General features: G+C 35.5%; 2 protein-coding genes across 3 annotated transcripts; both read left to right on the top strand.

Moving 5' to 3' along the window:
- Window positions 1–9,029: 9,029 nt before the first annotated feature.
- Window positions 9,030–10,716, top strand: LOC111892618 (protein ANTAGONIST OF LIKE HETEROCHROMATIN PROTEIN 1). Its single transcript, XM_023888671.3, has one exon. It carries the CDS (start codon window positions 9,170–9,172, stop codon window positions 10,607–10,609), a length of 1,440 nt encoding a protein of 479 aa, XP_023744439.1. The 5' UTR covers window positions 9,030–9,169; the 3' UTR covers window positions 10,610–10,716.
- Window positions 10,717–12,282: 1,566 nt separating this feature from the next.
- Window positions 12,283–15,885, top strand: LOC128134263 (uncharacterized). 2 transcript variants are annotated; one of them, XR_008232589.1, is made up of 3 exons: window positions 12,283–13,152; window positions 14,682–15,592; window positions 15,685–15,885. XR_008232589.1 is itself a non-coding variant. In XM_052771797.1 (2 exons), exon 2 carries the CDS (start codon window positions 14,682–14,684, stop codon window positions 15,507–15,509), a length of 828 nt encoding a protein of 275 aa, XP_052627757.1. In that variant the 5' UTR covers window positions 12,283–13,152; the 3' UTR covers window positions 15,510–15,676. The 2 variants fall into 2 exon arrangements, 1 of the variants encoding a protein (XP_052627757.1); XM_052771797.1 differs by lacking the exon at window positions 15,685–15,885 and having other exon boundaries at window positions 14,682–15,676.
- The last annotated feature ends 2,197 nt before the right edge of the window (window positions 15,886–18,082 follow it).

Below are 18,082 nucleotides of genomic sequence, written 5' to 3'. Positions count from 1 at the left end.
GTTTTGGACATATGATCTTATGAAAACTCTAATATTGAACATGTTTTAAAAGCTATGTTATAAACAACTTATGATTTTGGGTTGGTTAAAGTTTAAAATTTTCATGATTTTTATGGATGTTACATGTTCAAAAGTTGACCATTGAAGGATTACAGAACCTTCCCATAGAGGGGGAGGGGACATTTTTTGGAGGCTTCATAGGGTTTCTAGGAGCCTTAGGGAGAAAGAAAATGGATAATGATTATCTAGGGCTACTTGCCTTATTTAACCTTCCTTATTCACTTATATAAACCCCCTTAAGGCTTCTCTAATTTGGTCTCTCACGTCCCTCATACAAGAGCCAAAAAATTTCACCCCTCTCCCCTCTCTCAAAGTTTTCTAGTTGCTAGGGTTTTGGGTACAAGCCATTAAAGGCATCCAAGCTTTTACTGCTTGATTTCCAAGGAAGTCAAAGGATATTTTTGTTGATTAATTTCTACATTAATAAAAAAAGGTATGTAACCCTAAAACTTTTGTAGTTTTGACTATACTAGGGTTTCTTGATATTTATAGTTAGTTGCTATCAACAGAGAAAACATAGATCATTTCTAGGTTGCATGTGAACTTAAGGGTTTATGATTTTCTTTTCGCCACATGAATTTTTATAACCTAGAAATCCCATCAGGACCGACTGTGGAGGTTTGAATAAATTAATACTCTGGAAGTGGTTAAAAACATGCAGAAGGGAACACAAAAATATATTAATGTAAATGGTAGCTTCATATTATTATGAAGTCTCCACAAAATAAATCAAGTCACATAAAATACAAAATGTATCAATTCCAAAATATCAAAATCTAAACTAAGTAAACAAACCAACTTACTAGTAAATCTAACGCATACCGATCTAGTATGACCATCATTCTTAATCTATGATAATGGTTTGGTGAATGAAACAGTTGGGTTATCTTCAGATGATATAAGGCTTACTATGATGTTTTCGTCTTCTACGAGCTTTCTGATGTAGTAGAACTTTCTGGGTATATGTCTTGTGCATTTGTGTTCTTTAGGTTCCTTAATCAATGCGACTGTATCCTCGTTGTCGTAGAAGATCTCAACATGATCAACTATGTTGGGAAAAACACCTAGATCATTGATGAAATTCTTCAACCAAATCGCTCCTTTTCAACTTCATTAGCTGCAATATACCCTGACGCTGACGTTGAATCTGGTATGGTCTTGTACTTGGAACTCCTCCACGTCACTGCTTCTCCCTTCATCAAGAACATAAATCCCGACTGAGATCGGGAATCGTCTCTATTAGTTTGGAAACTTACATATACATAACCATTTAAGATTATCTATTCCTTACCACTATAGGGCAATAACATATCTTTATTCCTCCTAAGATACTTCAGAATGTTCTTGAATGCGATCCAATAACTTTCACTTGGGTTGGCCTGATAACAAATCGTTATGCTCAAGGAACACGAGACATCAATTATAATGCATATCATGGGTACATGATTGGTCTTATAGCCAAAGCATATAGGCCTTGACTCGTCTTGTCCAGTTCTTCACTAGTACTAAGACATATAGTCCTACTCAATATCGCGCCATGTTGCGTAGACATAATGCCTTACTTAGAATATTGCATCTTAAATTTCTTCAAACCTTATCTAAGTATGTACTTCGTCTTAGTCTAATTAATCACTTAGATCTATCCCAATAGATCTTTATACCAAGTATGTACACAAAATTTCCCATGTCCTTCGCAACGAAATATTTTTCAAACCAAGATTTTATACTTTGTAGTGTTAGGACATTGTTTCCTATGAGTAACATATCATTGGAATATAATACAAGGAAGAATAAAGCATTCCCACTAGCTTTAAGATATATATATATATATATATATATATATATATATATATATATATTGCTCATCTTCATTTCTCAACAAACCAAACTCTTTGATCTTTTCATCGTACATATGTTCTATTTGTGAGATGCTTATTTGAGTCCATAAATTAACATCTCAATCTTGCGCACTCTATTTGGATACTTGGACTATTCAAAACCTCCTGGTTGTGTCATATACACATCCTCAGCCAATTTTCAATTAAGGAGAGTGATGTTGACATCTATTTTCCATATTTCATAATCATGAAATGTGACTATGGCAAGTAGTATCCCAATAGAATTGGTCATCGCCACTGGCAAGAAAGTTTCCTCATAATCAATTCCTTGAGTCTGAGTGTAACTTTTCACAAACAGTCAAGATTTGAATGTTTCCTATCCATGTCAGTCTTCTTCTTAAATATACATTTACACCCAACAATTTTAAACCCAATTGTAGGATCAACAAAAATTCAAATTGTTGGAAATGGGGTTTCCATCAAGAGCTAAAAGAACTAGAAAATGATTTAGAGAGAAAAATAAATAGTTTATTAATTTATCATAGCTTGGTAAATTAATTAAAACTAGTTAGAATTAATTTAGAATTAACTGGAATTAATTTGGTATTAATTAAAAGTAGAAGGACTAAATTATAATTATTCACAATTTGATTGGATGGAAATTTTGGAACCGTTGGTAGGGTTGGACGACAATTCCTTAGTGTTCGGTGCAAACCCAATCCTACATCGGCAAAAAGAAAAACTAGACACTAGCATATAAGGCAATGGGTAATCCATTTTATCACTAATTGGTGTTAGAAATGGAACCTCATTATTCTTCTATATTGGCATTGTTAGGCTAGCAACGATCCTAACAAGTGGTATCAGAGCTACGGTCGTAGCCCGAATGATGTGGTCGACGCAGGTGGTGCAATCTCCAGTAATTCTTGGTCCAACGAAGTTGATCCTAAAGCCTTGTATTGAAAGTCTTCCTGATGGCCCAGGTCAGGTGAGCGTGTCCCGAGAGTATAGATGGTATGAAAAGGATTGGATGTGATGAATAATTGTTGAGTGGATGCTAATGGCGGAACTTGGGTTTAAGGGGAGGATTGTTGGGTGCAAACCCAATCCCAAATTGGCAAAAAGAAAAACTAGATACTAACATATAAGGCAAAGGGTAATCTCTTCCATCACCAATTGGTTTTAGAAAATGGAACCTCATTGTTCTTCTATGTTGACGTTGTTGAGCTAGTAGCGATCCTAACAATTAGGATAATCCAATGGATTTTCGTCCATGTGGTATGGATAAACAAATATTTGAATTTGGGATTGAATTGGATTATTTAATTATTCAAATATGTTTTATCTGCAAGTAACCCACATCTATAAATACCCTCTTGGCTCCCATAATTTTCGTCCCTTTCTCTAAGCCTTCTCAAGTTCAAGATTTTAGCTCTCCTTCTCAACTCTCCTCTTTTCTAGTAATTAGACTCTTGAGTTTGATTCTTTAGAGGCATTCTACTTTGGGTGCTAAGACCTCCAAGAATATCAAGAATTTAAAAAACACAAAGGGATCATTTGATCTCCTTTTTAAATTATTTTTCGCTCCGTAACAACTTTTTAGATTCCCACTTTAATAATTAATGGCATGTATAAAAAGTTACGAAAGAAAATCCGAATTAAATAAAAACATATGAACATTTTATGTAGACCTTATCTGAAATGGATTTTCAAAATGTTACATTTGGAGAACATCCGATTAAAAAATGAATTTCATGTTAACCCAATGAAGTATAACAACTAGATAAACATGTCAATTTATTTTTAAATAAAAATATAAATAACTAGTATTCTGAACTCCAAGAGCAGAATAAATTTTTTGAAATGCGAAACAAACATTACAATTTTTTTTAATTCTATCATAGACTAGGCATATTCGGATACAATGACTTGGAAAATGTGACGTCTTATTGCAAAAAACAATGATACTAAGCATCTCAGAATGAGTCGAAACCCGATCATGTAATCATGAATTATTATTATTATTATTATTATTTTACTGGCATTTAGCTACTAATTTTTATTTAAAGTTTCTACCGTTAAAAGAAACTTCTCGGAGTGAGGTATCGAGATAAAAAATTAAAATGTCACGAAGCAAATGAAACAGGAATATACTTTATAAAGGGTATAAACATGAAATTGACCGATTTTGATATATATAAATGACAAATGCATGAATGTTGGATTAAAGAGCATTTTCAATAAGAAAATTTTCAATAGTTTTTTTTTTCCAAATAAAAAAATTGTTGATATATTTTTTCAAACTATAACTTTTTCAAAGAGTTTGCTAATTAGAGCATTCACCATAAAAATATTTTTTGAAGGGCATTTTGTCTTTTCACTATTATAAGGACCATTTTTGAAGTTTTCCCTTATTTAAAAAAAAAATTATTATTTAATATAGAAAAGGTCTCTCTCTCTCTCTCTCTCTCTCTCTCTCTCTCTCTCTCTCTCTCTTTGATTCCATTCGCATCTTCACTTGCTTCCTCGAACAATCAAAATCCAATTCATAAAATCTTTCATACTAATCCCATTTATTCCATCGACTTCTCAATCATGACCATGGTGATAACTTAATACGCCATAAGATCAAGCTTTCGATCGTCAAACTTCATGGGTGTGGAGGGAAACAAACAGACGATCTTGAGCAATGATCAGAAGAACACCACATATAAGAAATCAAACCCTAAACTAACTTTACTACCTTTGATCGCCCTAATTTTCTATGAAGTTTCCGGGGGTCCATTTGGTGTAGAAGATTCAGTCAAATCTGGAGGCGGAGCTCTACTTTCATTACTAGGGTTCTTAATTTTCTCCATTTTCTGGAGCATCCCAGAAGCATTAATCATAGCCGAACTCGCCACAAGCTTCCCTGAAAACGGCGGTTATGTCATCTGGATATCATCGGCGTTCGGCCCTTTTTGGGGTTTCCAAGAAGGGTTTTGGAAATGGTTTAGTGGGGTTATGGATAACGCACTTTACCCTGTATTATTTCTCGATTACTTGAAGCAATCACTCCCAATCTTCAATCAATTATACGCTAGAATTCCAACCCTTTTAGCAATTACAATCTTATTAACTCATCTGAACTATAGAGGTCTTCACATTGTCAGATTTTCTATTGTTCTTCTTGCTTCTTTCTCTTGTTAAAGAAACTAGGGAACAAGCAAGAGCAAGGGCAAGGAAGAGGACAACTGAAAAGAGATATAACAAGATTGGTGGGGGGTGATGTTGGTGGTTCTGGCTCTGATCAGTATTCTAAATTTAGACCACATTTCGATCCGGTGATGAATCAAAATGTAAATCGATTAGGGTCTTGGACTCCCTTTGGCCGGAGAGAAATGGGGTTTCCATCAAGAGCTAAAAGAACTAGAAAATGATTTAGAGAGAAAAATAAATAGTTTATTAATTTATCATAGCTTTGTAAATTAATTAGAAACTAGTTACAATTAATTTAGAATTAACTGGAATTAATTAAAGTAGAATGACTAAATTATAATTATTCACAGTTTGATTGGATGGAAATTTTGGAACCCTTGGTAGGGTTGGACGACAATTCCTTAGTGTTCGGTGCAAACCCAATCCTATATCGGCAAAAAGAAAAACTAGACACTAGCATATAAGGCAATGGGTAATCCATTTTATCACTAATTGGTGTTAGAAATGGAACCTCATTGTTCTTCTATATTGACATTGTTAGGCAAGTAACAATCCTAACAAGTGGTATCAGAGCTACGGTCGTAGCCCGAATGATGTGGTCGACGTAGGTGGTGCAATCTCCAGTAATTCTCGGTCCAACAAAGTTGATTCTAAAGCCTTGTATTGAAAGTCTTCCTGATGGCCGAGGTCAGGTGAGCGTGTCCCGATAGTATAGATGGTATGAAAAGGATTGAATCTGATGAACAATCGTTGAGCGGAGGCTAATGGCGGAACTTGGGTTTAAGGAGAGGATTGTTGGGTGCAAACCCAATCCCAAATTGGCAAAAAGAAAAACTAGATACTAACATATAAGGCAAAGGGTAATCCCTTCCATCACCAATTGGTTTTAGAAAATGGAACCTCATTGTTCTTCTATGTTGACGTTGTTGAGCTAGTAGCGATCCTAACAATTAGGATAATCCAATGGATTTTCGTCCATGTGGTATGGATAAACAAATATTTGAATTTGGGATTGAATTGGATTATTTAATTATTCAAATATGTTTTATCTGCAAGTAACCAACATCTATAAATACCCTCTTGGCTCCCATAATTTTTGTCCCTTTCTCTAAGCCTTCTCAAGTTCAAGATTTAGTTCTCCTTCTCAACTCTCCTCTTTTCTAGTAATTAGACTCTTGAGTTTGATTCTTTAGAGGCATTCTACTTTGGGTGCTAAGACCTCCAAGAATATCAAGAATTTAAAAAACTCAAAGGGATCATTTGGTCTCCTTTTTAAATTATTTTTCGCTCCGTAACAACTTTTTAGATTCCCACTTTAATAATTAATGGCATGTATAAAAAGTTACGAAAGAAAATCCGAGTTAAATAAAAACATATGAACATTTTATGTAGACCTTATCTAAAATGGATTTTCAAAATGTTACATTTGGAGGACATCCGATTAAAAAATGAATTTCATGTTAACCCAATGAAGTATAACAACTAGATAAACATGTAAATTTATTTTTGAATAAAAATATAAATAACTAGTATTCTGAACTCCAAGAACATAATAAATTTTTTGAAATGCGAAACAAACATTACAACTTTTTTTTTTTAATTCTATCATAGGCGAGGCATATTCCGATACAATGACTTGGAAAATGTGACGTCTTATTGCAAAAAACAATGATATTAAGCATCTCAGAATGAGTCGAAACTCGATCATGTAATCATGAATTATTAATATTATTATTATTATTATTATTATTATTATTATTTTACTAGCATCTAGCTACTAATTTTTATTTAAAGTTTCTGCCGTTAAAAGAAACTTCTCGGAGTGAGGTGTCGAGATAAAAAATTAAAATGTCACGAAGCAAATGAAATAGGAATATACTTTATAAAGGGTATAAACATGAAATTGACCGATTTTGATATATATAAATGACAAATACATGAATGTTGGATTAAAGAGCATTTCCAATAAGAAAATTTTCTATAGTTTTTTTTCCAAATAAAAAAGTAGTTGATATATTTTTTCAAACTATAACTTTGAAAAAGAGTTTGCTAATTAGAGCATTCATGATAAAAATGTTTTTTTTTTTAATTTATTAATTTTTTTATAGGACTCCTTAAATATATTTACATTATATTATTCAATTGGTTTTTATATTAGTTGATAACTTATAACTAGTTGAATATATGTGGCCCATCATTTTAAATGAAAATGCTTTATAATTTTTTTTTGTTAATTAACGAACTCCCATGAACTTTTTATAGTAAACAGCTCTTATTTCCATATCTTTTTTATATTGTGATGTTTTTAGCAAATTTTTTTTTTTCTCTTGAGTTGTTTCACTAACATAGGTGTCTGGCCTTTCAAACAATAAGAAATAATCGATTATAAAACCAAAATAATAAAATAGACAAAGTTTTTTTTATTATGAAAAGTATATAAAAAGAAAAATCATTTTAAATATTTTGACGAAAGATAACTCAATATTATGGATGTTTTTACTGTACTGTCATTCTGTCAATAGCCATCAGCCATGTGGTATTTTTGTCATTATCCAAAATTCCAAATTATATAACGTAAAATAAAAAAGTAAAAAAAAAAATACATGACCACGAAAGCGCATAGATGAAACTTAGTTTATAAAAAACACGTGGTAAATGGCAAAGAGGATATTAAAAAGAAAGAAAAAAGTATTATATTATTATTATAAAGGAGGAATCATTATGATTGCTGTTGCTTTTGTACTGTGGTGGCTGTCTATTACTCTATTGCATTTAATGAAACTTCCTGAGACGGTCAACCGCGATCCCAACCGCGTATACGCTATAACGCTTAATTAAACCGGATGTTCTAAATATCGCTTTCAACCCTCTATCTATCACGTAGTTATATTTTAACCCCGGATGTATACCATATGACACCATTTCAATCCCCTCCTAGCATTTTACAAATAAATCCTCCAATCATTTTACAAATAAATACTATATGTCCATGTTTAAAAGGTACATGTTTGTTGATTCCACATATATGTCCATGTTTAAAATCCTCCAATCATTTTACAAATAAATACTAAGAATGTTGAAACGAGCAAAGTCAATGTTAATTTTATTATAATATATACAATTAGATATATTATATGCATGTCTGTTTCAACCACCATATTTTCCAAGAAGTTAAATTCTCCAAGTTATCAAATCATAAATCTCCACATATATCAATAATATATTTTAAAAGTTTTGCTCTATATGCTCTAAGATCATGTTTTATAAACTCGTTAATCTTCTCAATTTCAAATGCTTGATAATACTTACTTAGACATAAATGTCATAAAAACAAGTAAGTTGTGTTTACTTCGTTAAAACGATTGTTGGCCACATAGAGTTCACAGTTATGATTGAAGTCAACTTGTCCCTATTTTGGGTTGGGGCTCTGTCCCTATCTCAAATCAACTTGATGATTCTTTAGTTAAATACGATTAAGAATATCATGATATGATATTAGATTTTTTTGCCATCTTTATTTTTGTGGTTTGCTACAACAATTAGAAATATTTTATACTAATTATTAGGATTATTATCTAAAGAAGGCTACAACAGTAAAAGAATATTTTATACTGATTATTATCTAAAAAAGGCTACAACAATTAAAAATATTTTATATATTGTTATCTAAAGAAGCATTTTAACTAATTTATTTATTTTTGTCAATGGTTTATGGGTTTATGCAAATAAAGGACTGAAATGTAATTAAAAATTCTCCGAGGTCCAAATAGTACTTTCTCACTACTACCTTCTACTGCTTTACCTGCCAAAAGAAAGTCCTCGTCACTGAATCTTCCTCACAGCTCCCTCACTCCCCCCCACGCGTTCATATTGGTCGTATTCTTCTCTAATCCTCACACGTTTGTTTACTCTCTTCAGGTATATGTATATATATTCATTTATATATCAAATCCATCTTCAACCTCTTCACATCTCCAATTTCTCCATTAAAGTTCAAGATCTCTGTTTCCTTGTTCACATTCCCCCAATTCTAATCCACCTTTTCACACCCACTACAGATCTTATATTAAACCATGGAAATCAGTTCAATTCCTTTCTTAAACCAAGAAGAATACTCGTATTTCTACAGCTTCTTTCAAGAGCTCGACAACAATAGCAACATAGGTAATATTTCGATCAACAAACGCCGGAAAATTGATGACCCCGCCGGCGAAAATAACTCGTTAAAGGAAATTCTCAACACCATCTCGTTTCTCGACGATCTGGACATCCCCAATTCGACTTTCGACCTCGATTTTCAAAAACCCAGTTCGAATTTCGCTTCAGAAACCACGGAGAGAGTCAGGAAAACACCGCCGCCGAAATTCGACGGCGGAGCATCGTCTTCGACGGTGGCGGAGGAAATGGTTTCCGGTCAGTACCATGGTGGCGGCGCCGGAGGACCGCAGCGGAGGTTGTGGGTGAAGGAGAGGTCGAAAGGGTGGTGGGAGTTTTACAACAGCGATGAATGCCCAGACATGGAGTTCAAAAAAGCATTCCGAATGAGCAAAGCAACATTTAATATGATTTGTGACGAACTAGACTCTGCTGTCACCAAAAAGGACACCATGCTTCGTATGGCAATACCTGTTCGCCAGCGGGTCGCTGTCTGCTTGTACCGTTTGGCAACTGGCGACCCACTGCGAACTGTGTCAGGCTTATTTGGACTAGGCATTTCAACATGCCACAAGCTAGTCCTAGAAGTCTGTGCTGCCATCCGCACAGTCCTGATGCCTAAATATCTCCAATGGCCTAATGAGGCCCGCCTCGAACAGATCAAAGCCGAATTTGAGTCAATCTCGGGCATACCCAACGTATCCGGATCAATCTACACCACCCACATTTCAATAATCGCGCCAAAAGTTAGTCCGGCCGCCTACTTCAACAAAAAACACACTGAACGAAACCAAAAACCATCGTACTCGACCACAGTCCAAGGTGTGGTCGACCCACATGGCGTTTTCACTGATATCTGCATCGGATACCCTGGCTCGATGCCTGACGACAAAATCCTAGAAAAGTCGGCACTTTCCCAAAGATTCAACATGGGTCATTTGAAAGATATACAGGTAGTGGGTAGTACAAGCTACCCACTACTCGACTGGCTTTTGGTCCCATATACAAGCCAAAACCAAACATGGAGTCAACACTCGTTCAATGAAAAAATTGGTGAGGTACAAAAGGTGGCTAAAGATGCATTTATGAGGCTAAAAGGGAGATGGACGTGTTTACAAAAAAGGACTGAAGTAAAGCTTCAAGATTTGCCGGTTGTTTTGGGGGCATGTTGTGTTTTACACAATATTTGTGAGATGAATAATGAGACAATGGATGCGGATTTGGGGTTTGAATTGTTTGATGATGAGATAGTTGCGGGGGAAAATGCTAGGGGTAAGATGGTCAATGCAGTGCAAGTTAGAGATAGTATTGCACATAATCTGTTACATCATAGCCATGGAGGTAGTGGTTTTAGATGATCATTTGATTATGATTCGAGAAAAAATAATTGTAATTTGAAGTGACAATTACATTTTGTTTAATAGTATTTTTCTATAAAACGTTGGTATTAGTTCACAAGAATAAATTATTTACTACAAACTAATGGTATTTACTCCATAGTAGAACGTTAAAAATCCTTCCCTTTTAAGTGGTTAGGAGATTGTAACGATTATATATGCTTTGGGTAATTGTTGATTTATTTGAGATATATATTGCCAACTTGTTAACTTATAAAGTTTTGGGTAATTGTTGATTTATTTGAGATATATATTGCCATAATGGGCAGTCACGTCGCCGTAAAAATCGAGGCGACAGTTGAATTAAGAGCTGACGCGTGTACCGAGCAGTTGAGTCCAGAACATCATAGCTAGCCTAGCAACGCTACGACTATTGAACTAGGGGACTTGATGATGTGCCCTACCGAGCACAGAAGAGTCGCGCCCAACCACAGTAGGAAACGATGACGTGCCTTAGCGAGCACGGAAGGGTCGCGCCTAGCCACAACAGAGAACGCCCCAAGGCACAACGTGCCTGACCGACTAAACCCAACAGAATCCCACGCCCGCCAGCGCCCTTAAGAGCAGGGCGCTCTCGAGAAAGGCTCGACTCCACTTGGGTCGCCTTTCGCTCCGGGACAAACACAACGGTCATGCGACAAGGCAGATGCTAATGGCATTACCGCCGCAACCAATCGATGGTCCTGACAGATTCAGGAGCACGATCCACCATTCAGTGTCCTCGATCCTGTCGGGCCTGACGCCTTTGTCGCGTACGGACTAGCAGGGGAGTTCAGTATAAAAGGCTATCATCGACGCCTTGAGAAGTAAGTGATCGTCTACCGGTTTACACTCCACTCAACCCTAGAAAGCACCCACTGACTTGACTGTCAGAGCGTTTTCCTGGAGCTCCTCCCGGAGAACGCCTGACGACTTCTTTCTTGCTGTGACCTCGTAGATTCGCCAAAGTTACTCAGTCCGAAGGACAGAGAGCAGAAGACAAGGTCACATCGAGATATATATTGCCAACTTGTTAACTTATAAAGTTTTGGGTAATTGTTAATTTATTTGAGATATATATTACCAACTTGTTAACTTATAAAGTTTTAGTCATTATAGATTAGATATAAATAAATCAACTAATGTATAAATAAATATATCACAGTTGTTATATTTAATAGTGAATAAAGTATTATACTGGGAAAATGACTAAAAAGGGTAAAAAAAAAGTTTCAAAAATATACAAAAAAGACTATTATTATTATTATTATTATTATTATTATTATTATTATTATTATTTTTGTGTAAAAAACTCATTTTACCGGGTATTGTAGGTTAGCCGGTTTATTATTTTTTTAAACAGTAAATGATAAACGGGATGATTAGAGTTTGCCCCTTCATTATTACCCCCAAATTGAAACAATTAGGGATTGCTCATTCTCCTCCATTCCTCCATTTTATAGAAATCACCACAAACAATGGATTCAACCTCGCAAGTGGAGTACTTGACAATCGAAGTTAATCATATAGGTTCTTTTATCCCCAAACCCATTGTCTATTTCAATCCCGTAAATTTCGTTGTTAGCAATGTCGATTTCAGAAGCATGAGTTTCACAGAGTTCATCTCATATGTAAAGAAGCTGGTAAAGGATGGAAGAATCACTATCTACTATTGTCTTCCATAACGTTCACTGAGAGATGGGTTGAGAGCCTTTGAAGATGAAAATGATTACGTATGTTTTCTTGATGTTGGATATGAGAATGGGGGAAGGATTAATTTGTACATTAATCACTCTCGGGAGGTAGTTATGGAGTGAATTGAAGAAGAGATAGCTAAAGATGGATTGTTGTTGGATTAGGTGTCTAAGCCCATAACTATAATTGGTATGTACTTGAATTGATATCAGCACAGTCCTTTTGGGTTGCCCTCAAACCTAGCAATTGGACAAGGAAATTATGAAAGGTGAGATATTGATTTATTATAAGATTAATAAATTAATATAAATGATTTATTAATATGTTAAAAGATTAATATATTAATTAGAAATCATAATGTTTAATTAATAGTTAGCCAGAAATTAATCAGAATTAATTTTAGGGTTAAAAGTATTAATTATAAAGTGCAGGGACTAGTTTGCAATTATCAGATAGTTGAGTGGAAGGCTCCAGAACCTCCTTGGAGGGAGGTGGACGAAATATATAGGGGAAACCTTAAGGATTTCGTCCAAGGGGCTTTGGATAAGGCCTTTGGATTAGCTTAGACCCCAAGCAAAGGAGTATTAGGGTTTTTCCAAAACCCTAGATCCCTCAGCTATATAAGGAGCCTCCCAGCTCTTAAATTCGGCCACTCCTACCTTGGAAGAAACCCTATGCCGATTTTTGCATACCCTACCCTCTCCCCTTCAAGTTTCCTTCTTGCTAGTTCTTGGGTGTGATTCCATTAGAGGCATTACATTTGTGGTGCTAGGCTTCTAAGAAGATCAAGTTCAAGAGGATTATCAATCGTTTACTACAACAATTGAAAGGTATGTAACTCTTAAACCCTAGTTAGTTATTTTCGAAAATAATCTCTCTCATCTAGGGTTCTTGTTTGCAATTCAAAGTTATATGTTCAATAGTTAAAACATAGATCCAAAGTAGGTTGCATGTGAACTTAGGAATTGTTTTCTAGTTTATTTGTTTTACCTAAAACCCATCAGTGGTATCAGAGCATTTGGTTTTGTTTAAATTGAATAGCTATAATAGTTGAATTGCATATTAGGGTTTATAGCCATTAAACCCTAAAGGCCAAGATTTTCGATTTTTAGGGTTTTGGTTCATAGGGTTTTTGAAAAACCCTAGTCTCCAAGAACCCTAATCGAAATTAGGGTTAGAGTTTTGGAAACCCTAGCCTCCTCCCTTGAATTTCGAAATATGCTAGTCTTTTTAGGGTTTCTTTGTTTTGGATAATAGTTGCCTTATTGGATAATTGAGAAAAACAAGGAAATTATCCTATCCCCATTTTTTCGAAATCTAGAAGGGATATGGATTAGGATTAAATTAATTGTTTAATTTAATTAGATAATCCTTACAAGATTTAATAAATTAGTTAAAAGTTAATTAATAGATAAATATTAAATCTAGTTATTTGGTTTATTTTAAATTTAAAATTAATGTCTTAATTTTTGAAATTTATATATAAACCCTAAAGTTTTAAAAAGTTTAAAACACACCTTATATATATATATATATATATATATATATATATATATATATTATAATTAAAAGTTAAATATTATATATGTATAAGAATATGGTCAGTCAAATCGCTAGTATGCCTCATTCACGAAACTAGTCTATAAGGGGGGTATAAGGAAACTGCTTATAAAATGGTAGTTGAATGGGTGTCCACTCTCACCCATCGCTTCCTTGATTAGTCGAGGGTCGTTAGCAGAACGGGTTTGATAGGACAACTACATATCATTAAAAGTATAATGTTATTAAAGAAAGTACTAGAACATTATTTTACAAAAATCCCAACTCTAGTTACTTAAAAATGTGAAAAGTATGTTAATCCATGAAATTGCACATTATGCTTTATTGGTCGTTAGTGGAGCGTGTGTGGATTACCAACACACTAATAGGCACTAGTAAAGAGTAGTAATGTGTATCTCATAATTATCATTTTGATGGAGTGTGTGTGGTTTACTGGCACATCAATAGTTAATGATAAAGACAATAAGGTTACCAAGCACATTTGCATGGTTATTCACATCTTGTTTGTGATCCTCGGTATCACAGTCACAAATAAAAGAGCATAATCTGAGATTAAAACATGTCATTGAATAGTTTCAATGTATCTTAAAAGGAATTAGGAATTTCACTTCGTTTATTTTGTCTAATGGTGGAATTGGTGAATCGTCATTCACCTACCTTTATGAAATTTACACTTGGATCTCGGCATCCCATTTCTAAGTTGTGAATCATTATAGTTGGATCCTAACCTTGATATTGTACTTTTGGGTTACTATATTAAGGTGTCTTGAAATCTAACTAAAACTATCTTTCTTTTCAGATGTCTACTCCTGGAAACACTTCTTCTTCATCATCCTCCAGCCACAACTTCTCTTTACTCTACATTTGCTCCAAAGTCGTTATGGATGGCTCTAACTATAATGATTGGATGCGTAACATCAAAATGGTGCTTCGATTTGAGGACAAAGAATATGTCCTTGAAAAGGAGCTCAAAGAACTTGATGAATCCAAAGCCACTCCCGAAGACTATGTCGCTTACAAGAAGCACTATGATGATGCTACCAAAGTGGCGTGCATCATGGTCGCAACCATGTCCCCAAAACTGCAAATGTACTATGAGGACTACTGGCCTTTTGAGATGAAAAAGGACCTTACGGAAAAGTACCATAAGCGAGCTCGTCAAGAAAAGTTTGAAGTAGTCAAGTCACTCATGGCTTGCAAGATGAAAGAAGGGGAGTCGGTTGTATCTCATGTGCAAAGAATGCAACGCTACATAGAGCGTTTGGTCAAGCTCAACATTCACTTTGATGAGGAATTGGCCATTGACATGGTCTTGAACTCATTGCCCGATTGTTATGGTCATTTTATCCTAACTTACCATTTGAACAACACTGAGCAAACACTGGCCCAATTGCACAACTTGTTGCAGACTGCTGAAGCAGGGATGAAGGGTAAAACTATAACCTCCACTCCTGCAAGTGCTCCTATCTTAGCTATTGGACAGGGAAAGGGGAAAAAGAGGAAAGGTCCTCCTAAGCAAAATTGGAAGGGAAAGGTCCAAGTTGGGTCATCTAGCAGTGGCCCAAAGGCTAATCCCAATATTGTCATTCCCCATGTTTCTGATCCAAAGGATGCTATTTGCTTTTAATGCAATAAAAGGGCATTGGAAGAGAACCTACCCACAATATCCGCAGGATATCAAAGAGGGCAAAGTGAGGCCATCTTCGGCAGGTATTTACACTATTTATTCTAATAACTCATTATATTCTCATTCATGGGTCCTTGATACAGGATGTAGTTTTCACATCTGTTCTGATTTGCAGGGGCTAAAGGAAAGTGAGGAGATAGAGCGAGGAAGGATAAACTTGATCATGGGAAACAAGAAGTCTTCACTAGTGACCAAGATCGGAGTTTATCAACTTTTGCTTAGTAATGATGTTAGATTAGATTTATTGAATTGTTGCTATTCGTCTGAGATGACGAAAAACATTATTTCATTTCATGAATTGTTTAGACAAGGTTTCAAATATTCTTTAAATGATTTGAATGGTTCAATTTCTATTTATAAGAATGGTGTTTTCGTGTTTGAAGCTTTACCTTGTGATGGTGTGTATGAAACAGTGACTTGTGTTGATAGCTTAGGAAATAGTGTGTTTAATATTGACTTGTCTAATAGTGTAGACAATACATGCTTGTGGCATTGTCGTCTTAGACACATTAACAAGAAACGCATATCCCAACTTCAAAAGGATGGAGTGCTGGAATCATTTTACCTAAAATCAGATGATAGGTGTGAATCTTGTCTTTTGGGAAAGATGACAAAATCACCATTCACAGGGTCTTGTGAAAGAGGTGAAGGTTTGTTGGACCTCATACATACAGACGTGTGTGGACCCTTCATATCAACCACAAGAGATGCCAATCGATTTTATATGACTTTCACTGATGATTATAGTAGATATGGTTATATATACTTAATCAAACATAAGTCAGAAACCTTTGAAAAGTTCAAAGAGTTTAAACATGAGGTCGAAAATCAGTTAGGTAGGAAAATAAAGATACTTAGATCCGATAGAGGCGGAGAGTATCTTAGTATTGAGTTCAACGACTATCTAAAGGAATGTGGGATAGTCTCACAATTGATTCCTCCTAGGACACCACAGTTAAATGGTGTGGCTGAGAGGCGTAATCTAACCTTGTTAGAAATGGTTCGTTCTATGATGAGTCGTGCCTCACTTCCAATTCATTTATAGGGCTATGCCTTAGAGATAGCCGCTCACATCCTTAATCTTGTCCCGACAAAGAAGGTTGCCAAAACACCTCACAAAATGTGGACATGGAAAGTTCCCTCGTTAGCACATATTAAAGTCTGGGGTTGTGAAACTTTCGTAAGACGAGAGACTCACGACAAGCTTGCAGCAAGAAGTGAGAAATGTGTTTTCATTGGTTACCCAAAACAGTCTTTTGGATATGTGTTCTACAGACCTAGTGAGAACGTGGTTTTTGTAGCACGAAGAGGAGTCTTTCTAGAAAGAGAACTCATATTCAAAGAGGACAGTGGGAGTACCATTGACCTTGAAGAGATTCAACAGCCAACTACTGAAGGAGCCTTAGATGACACTAGCACTCAACCAGAGGAAACAGTTCCTGTTAAACCAGTTGGCAAATCATTACCTCTTCAAAGATCCACTAGGGTGAGTGTGCTACCTGAGTTCTATGGTTTTCATATTACTTCAGACAGTGACACATTCATCAGTGATAGGACACTGGTGAATTTAGATGAACCAGTCTCTTATAAGGAAGCAATGGCAGGTCCAGAGGCTTCCAAGTGGAAAGAGGCAATGGACAGCGAGATAAAGTCCATGTATGACAACCAAGTTTGGAATTTGGTTGATAATGCACCGGGTCGTAAGACAGTTGGGTGCAAATGGATCTTCAAGAAGAAGACAGGCATGGATGGGAATGTACACACATTCAAGGCTAGACTGGTTGCGAAAGGTTTCACACAAACCCCAGTGGTTGACTATGATGAAACCTTCTCGCCAGTAGCCAAGATTAAATCTATCAGGATATTACTCGCTATAGCTGCCTTTCATGACTATGAAATTTGGTAGATTGAAGTCAAGACTGCTTTCCTTAACGGGAAGTTGGCTGAGGATGTTTAAATGAATCAGCCAGGGGGTTTTGTTGATGCAAAATTTCCCAATAGAGTGTGCAAGCTTGAGAAATCCATTTATGGATTGAAATAGGCATCTCGCAGCTGGAATCTTTGCTTCCATGAGAAAGTCAAAGAGTTTGGTTTCTCTAGAAGTGAAGATGAGTTCTGTGTGTATATCAAGGCTAGTGGGAGTATAATGACTTTTCTGGTGTTATATGTCGATGACATATTACTTATTGGTAACGACATTCCAACCTTGAACGAAGTTAAGTCTTGGCTTGGAAAGTGTTTTGCCATGAAAGACCTTGGAGAAGCCGCCTATATTCTTGGGATTAGGATACTGAGAGATAGAAAGAAGAGACTAATTGGACTTAGTCAGAACACAAACTTGGATAAGGTACTAAAGAGGTTTAGTATGGAAAATTCCAAGAAGGGAGAGCTACCTATCCAGAGCAACACAAAATTGAGTAAGACTCAATGCCCTAGTACATATGAGGAAATAGCTGACATGAGTCGTGTACCTTATGCTTCCGTTATCGGATCGATCATGTACGCTATGACAT

This window comes from Lactuca sativa, chromosome 5 (genome assembly GCF_002870075.4).
Source record: "Lactuca sativa cultivar Salinas chromosome 5, Lsat_Salinas_v11, whole genome shotgun sequence".
In the NCBI taxonomy this organism is placed as follows: Eukaryota; Viridiplantae; Streptophyta; class Magnoliopsida; order Asterales; family Asteraceae; genus Lactuca; species Lactuca sativa.
Note: the sequence above shows the minus strand (reverse complement) of the source record. Positions and strands in the feature narration are given on the sequence as shown.

Coding starts and splice junctions, on each gene's coding strand:
- LOC111892618 (XM_023888671.3), top strand. CDS start 9,170: ATGGAAATCAGTTCAATTCCTTTCTTAAACCAAGAAGAATACTCGTAT.
- LOC128134263 (XM_052771797.1), top strand. CDS start 14,682: ATGTCTACTCCTGGAAACACTTCTTCTTCATCATCCTCCAGCCACAAC.